Here is a 5,000-nt window from a genome sequence, read left to right as displayed (position 1 = left end):
GATTTGAATGGAAGTGTGGATGGTTTGAATGGAAGTGTGGATGGTTTGTGTGGAAGTGTGGATGGTTTGGAATGTGGATGATTTGAATGGAAGTGGATGGTTTGAATGGAAGTGTGGATGGTTTGTGTGGAAGTGTGGATGGTTTGAATGGAAGTGTGGATGGTTTGGATGGAAGTGTGGATGGTTTGGATGTGTGGATGGTTTGAATGGAAGTGTGGATGGTTTGAATGGAAGTGTGGATGGTTTGTGTGGAAGTGTGGATGGTTTGGATGGAAGTGTGGATGGTTTGGATGGAAGTGTGGATGGTTTGATTGGAAGTGTGGATGGTTTGTGTGGAAGTGTGGATGGTTTGGATGGAGGTGTGGATGGTTTGGATGGAAGTGTGGATGGTTTGGATGGGTGTGGATGGTTTGGATGGAAGTGTGGATGGTTTGAATGGAAGTGTGGATGGTTTGTGTGGAAGTGTGGATGGTTTGAATGGAAGTGTGGATGGTTTGGATGGAAGTGTGGATGGTTTGAATGGATGTGGATGGTTTGTGTGGAAGTGTGGATGGTTTTGTGTGGAAGTGTGGATGGTTTGGATGGAAGTGTGGATGGTTTGGATGGAAGTGTGGATGGTTTGAATGGAAGTGTGGATGGTTTGAATGGAAGTGTGGATGGTTTGGATGGAAGTGTGGATGGTTTGTGTGGAAGTGTGGATGGTTTGGATGGAAATGTGGATGGTTTGAATGGAATGTGGATGGTTTGGATGGAAGTGTGGATGGTTTGAATGGAAGTGTGGATGGTTTGGATGGAAGTGTGGATGGTTTGAATGGAAGTGTGGATGGTTTGGATGGAAGTGTGGATGGTTTGGATGGAAGTGTGGATGGTTTGGATGGAAGTGTGGATGGTTTGGATGGAAGTGTGGATGGTTTGGATGGAAGTGTGGATGGTTTGATTGGAAGTGTGGATGGTTTGGATGGAAGTGTGGATGGTTTGTGTGGAAGTGTGGATGGTTTGTGTGGAATGTGGATGGTTTGTGTGGATGGTTTGGATGGAAGTGTGGATGGTTTGTGTGGAAGTGTGGATGGTTTGTGTGGAAATGTGGATGGTTTGTGTGGATGGTTTGGATGGAAGTGTGGATGGTTTGTGTGGAAGTGTGGATGGTTTGTGTGGAAGTGTGGATGGTTTGTGTGGATGGTTTGGATGGAAGTGTGGATGGTTTGGATGGAAGTGTGGATGGTTTGAATGGAAGTGTGGATGGTTTGGATGGAAGTGTGGATGGTTTGGATGGAAGTGTGGATGGTTTGGATGGAAGTGTGGATGGTTTGTGTGGAAGTGTGGATGGTTTGTGTGGAAGTGTGGATGGTTTGTGTGGATGGTTTGGATGGAAGTGTGGATGGTTTGTGTGGAAGTGTGGATGGTTTGGATGGAAGTGTGGATGGTTTGGATGGAAGTGTGGATGGTTTGGATGGAAGTGTGGATGGTTTGGATGGAAGTGGAATGGTTTTGAGTGTAGAATTCTCACTTTCCTCACATGATTCCTATTGTTATTTATTTATTTGTGTGTGTGTGTGTTTTATTACTCCTTTTTCCAAGTTTGAGTACGATATTACAAGATTTCCTTCACCGATTTTGTGATTTTTCGTGTTTGCTTGATTTTTTAATAGTTTCATCGTTGTTTTTGCTTTCCATTTTCTGACTTACATTTGGAATTCTTTTTTATATACATAAGGACAATTCTCTACCATCATTCCATAAATATCAACCTTATCCAACACAGCGTAAAAAGAAAACACTAATGATGATTCCTACAAAGGAGGAAGTCACGAGGTAAGAGTTGAGTGGCGCGTGAGTCCATTGTTGCGGCGCCTTCAGTCAATGAGCGAATCAGTGAAGTAAATGTGCCTTGGTGCCGCAGGTACCTGACGGGGTCGTACATGCAGGAGGAGAGCCCCGAAGGCGGCCGCTTCAAGAAGGAGATAGTGCTAGACGGCCAGAGTTACCTGCTCCTTATCCGGGACGAAGGCGGCCCCCCTGAGCTGCAGGTAAGGACAAAATTATCCACCTGTCTTGCTGCTGCTTCTGGCTGTTGTCGGGAAGGCTCCTATTGCAACGGTGTTTCCCGCATGTTTCTCTTCCCTACTGTTCTCTTCTCTTGTGCCTTCTGTTCGTTTTTTTTTTTTTTTTTTTTTCTTCTTTTTCCGGTGTCTTACAACAAACCCTTGCAAAAGTTACCTGAAGGGGCTGAAAGGGAGTTATTTGAGTGTGAATAGTGTGAAGTTGACAAGGAATTAAAGAGAGACAGGCAGGATTACTCGTACTGTTCCTCCTTCAGCTTCTCCTTCAGTGTTGCCTTTTGTCCGCACTGTTCCGCCTTGCTGTGCCCTTGGTGTGGCTTTTGGTAGCGTTAAAGTTGCGGTGCTTGCCTTCCTAGCGTCCCTCGCCACCACCTCTTTCCCTCTGCCCCCCTCCCACCCTCCTTCCTTCTCTCTGCCCCTCTCCCTCCCTCCTTCCCACTGGCCATCCTCTCCCTGCTTTCCTGTAGCCATCCTTTCCTCACCATTATCCAACACTTTCCATTTTCTTTTCCTCATATTCACTCCTTCCCATTTTCCTTTTTTCTTGTGTTTTCTTCGATGCGTTTTCCCTTCTCTGCTTTTCCTCTCACATTTTTACACTTTCCTCACTTTCATTACCATTTACTTTATTTGTTTTGTTTTGTTTTTTTTAGCCACGTCTCAAAATTATCCCTTCCTTTTTCCAAGTAATTAAGCAAGCAAGCGAATATAAACACACACACACACGCGGTAGCTCAGTGGTTAGAGAGCTGGCTTCACAAGTCAGAGGACCGGGGTTCGATTCCCCGGCTGGGTGGAGATATTTGGGTGTGTCTCCTTTCACGTGTAGCCCCTGTTCACCTAGCAGTGAGTAGGTACGGGATGTAAATCGAGGAGTTGTGACCTTGTTGTCCCGGTGTGTGGTGTGTGCCTAGTCTCAGGCCTATCCGAAGATCGGAAACAATGAGCTCTGAGCTCGTTCCGTAGGGTAACGTCTGGCTGTCTCATCAGAGACTGCAGCAGATCAAACAGTGAAACACACACACACACACACACACACACACACACACACACACACACGCAAGCAAGCGCGCGCGCACTTTTTCTTAGTAGAGTATTGTTGGCTACTTTAATTCCATCCTTTCAGTTTCATTTTACCTTTTCCTTGTGTTAACTGAGCGAGAGAGAGAGAGAGAGAGAGAGAGAGAGAGAGAGAGAGAGAGAGAGAGAGAGAGAGAGAGAGAGAGAGAGAGAGGATATCCCAGTGTGATGGTGCAAGAAGTTGAGAGAAAAGAGAGAAAATGTTGTGATAGTTGATGGTGATAATAGTGACGATGAGTTATAGCCACTCTCTCTCTCTCTCTCTCTCTCTCTCTCTCTCTCTCTCTCTCTCTCCTCTCTCTCTCTCTCTCCCTCCTGCCCTCTTTCGTCAATATTCCCGCCCTCCTGCCCTCTTTCGTCATTTCGCCTCTCACTCCTACCACCCACCTTTCTCTCTCTCTCTCTCTCTCTCTCTCTCTCTCTCTCTCTCTCTCTCTCTCTCTCTCTCTCTCTCTCCCTCTCCCTCTGTGGCAATAGCAGCTCAGGTAGTTTGAGGACGCGAGGCACAAAACTGTCATGTCGAAAAAGGTGAATTATTCTCTTGGAATTTTACTGTGAAATGTAAGTGGTTTTGAGGGTATGACGCTCCTCCATTGTGTCCAGCTCTGCACCACCTCCCCACCCCTCCCTTACCTCCATTACTGTGTCCAATGCCTCCCTTACACTCCCCTTTCCTCCCTTTCTCCTTTACCTGGTTGCCTTATCCCCCCTATTGCCTCTCCCGTCACTCTCCCCTCCGTGTCTGTCTCCCCAAGTGTCCCCGCACCGTGAAATGGGACACGTAGCCAAGGGTAAAGACGGTTCTTGGTGGTGGACATTTTTTTTTTTCAATCGCTCAGGGAATTTCATTTGGATTTCTGGTGATTCAGTGGCGGTGATGGGAAGGTGAGGCTTTGTGGCGTGGGAACGTGCGCGCCTGTCTGTACCTGGGCAGTGCTTACCTGTCTGCCATCCCGCCACGCCACGCCATGCCTCTCCACGCCGTACTGAGACAAAATGCGCCCCCACGGGAGAATATGCGTCACTTCAAGCCGGGTACACACACACACACACACACACACACACACACACACACACACACACACACACACACACACACACACACACACACACACACACACACACACACACGTTAATGGTTCACACTCTGACAAACACACCTTCCCCCCGACACGTTCAAAGAAAAACTCGCGACTAATTGGGCAAGAGGCCGCAAGTCACCACACGACATACGTACAATTGCTTCCACACACACACACACACACACACACACACACACACACACACACACACACACACACACACACACACACACACACACACACACACACACACACACACACACACACACACACACACACACCTGGCTGTCTAACTCGGTCGGTCCCCAGGAAGGCAAACTGTCCCCGTGGTTTCGCTTGGTTATTTTAGCATCATGATGGTGTTAAGTGGTCGGCTGATGAGATTGAGGTTGAGAATTACTGTTTGTGTTTGTGGGTAATATAGCTTAGAATTGTGAATGGGGAGTGTGAAGATATTGCAAGTTTTAGTAGTAGTAATAGTAGTAGGAGTAGTTATAGTTAATTCATATATTTAGTAGTAGTAATTGAAGTTTGTTCATATATTTCTACGTAACAAAACACGACGCAGTAAAACAAATAGATAAATAAATGCAGTATTCTAACTTGATAAAAAAGAAAATACTACAAACGAATTAATCACAGTAATACCAAGGACTTCAGACATTTTCCACAATGAAAAAAACACAATGACTTTCCAAGAAAATCGTACACTGTCATTGAGTCCGCGTGGCTGAAGACGTGAGGTTGGCATTAGCGTGTGTGGCGTCCCTGTCCAGCC

General features: G+C 46.4%; 1 protein-coding gene across 1 annotated transcript in view; it reads left to right on the top strand.

The window, feature by feature from the left end:
* The window catches only part of LOC123506494 (centaurin-gamma-1A-like), a 227,936-nt gene that overhangs the window by 171,216 nt on the left and 51,720 nt on the right, over positions 1-5,000 (top strand). Inside the window, exon 3 of the mRNA XM_045258624.1 lies at positions 1,901-2,027. Coding sequence (XP_045114559.1) covers positions 1,901-2,027 — 127 coding nt within the window. The remainder of the gene's footprint in view (positions 1-1,900; positions 2,028-5,000) is intronic.

This window comes from Portunus trituberculatus, chromosome 20, assembly GCF_017591435.1.
Source record: "Portunus trituberculatus isolate SZX2019 chromosome 20, ASM1759143v1, whole genome shotgun sequence".
Lineage (NCBI taxonomy): Eukaryota > Metazoa > Arthropoda > Malacostraca > Decapoda > Portunidae > Portunus > Portunus trituberculatus.
Note: the sequence above shows the minus strand (reverse complement) of the source record. Positions and strands in the feature narration are given on the sequence as shown.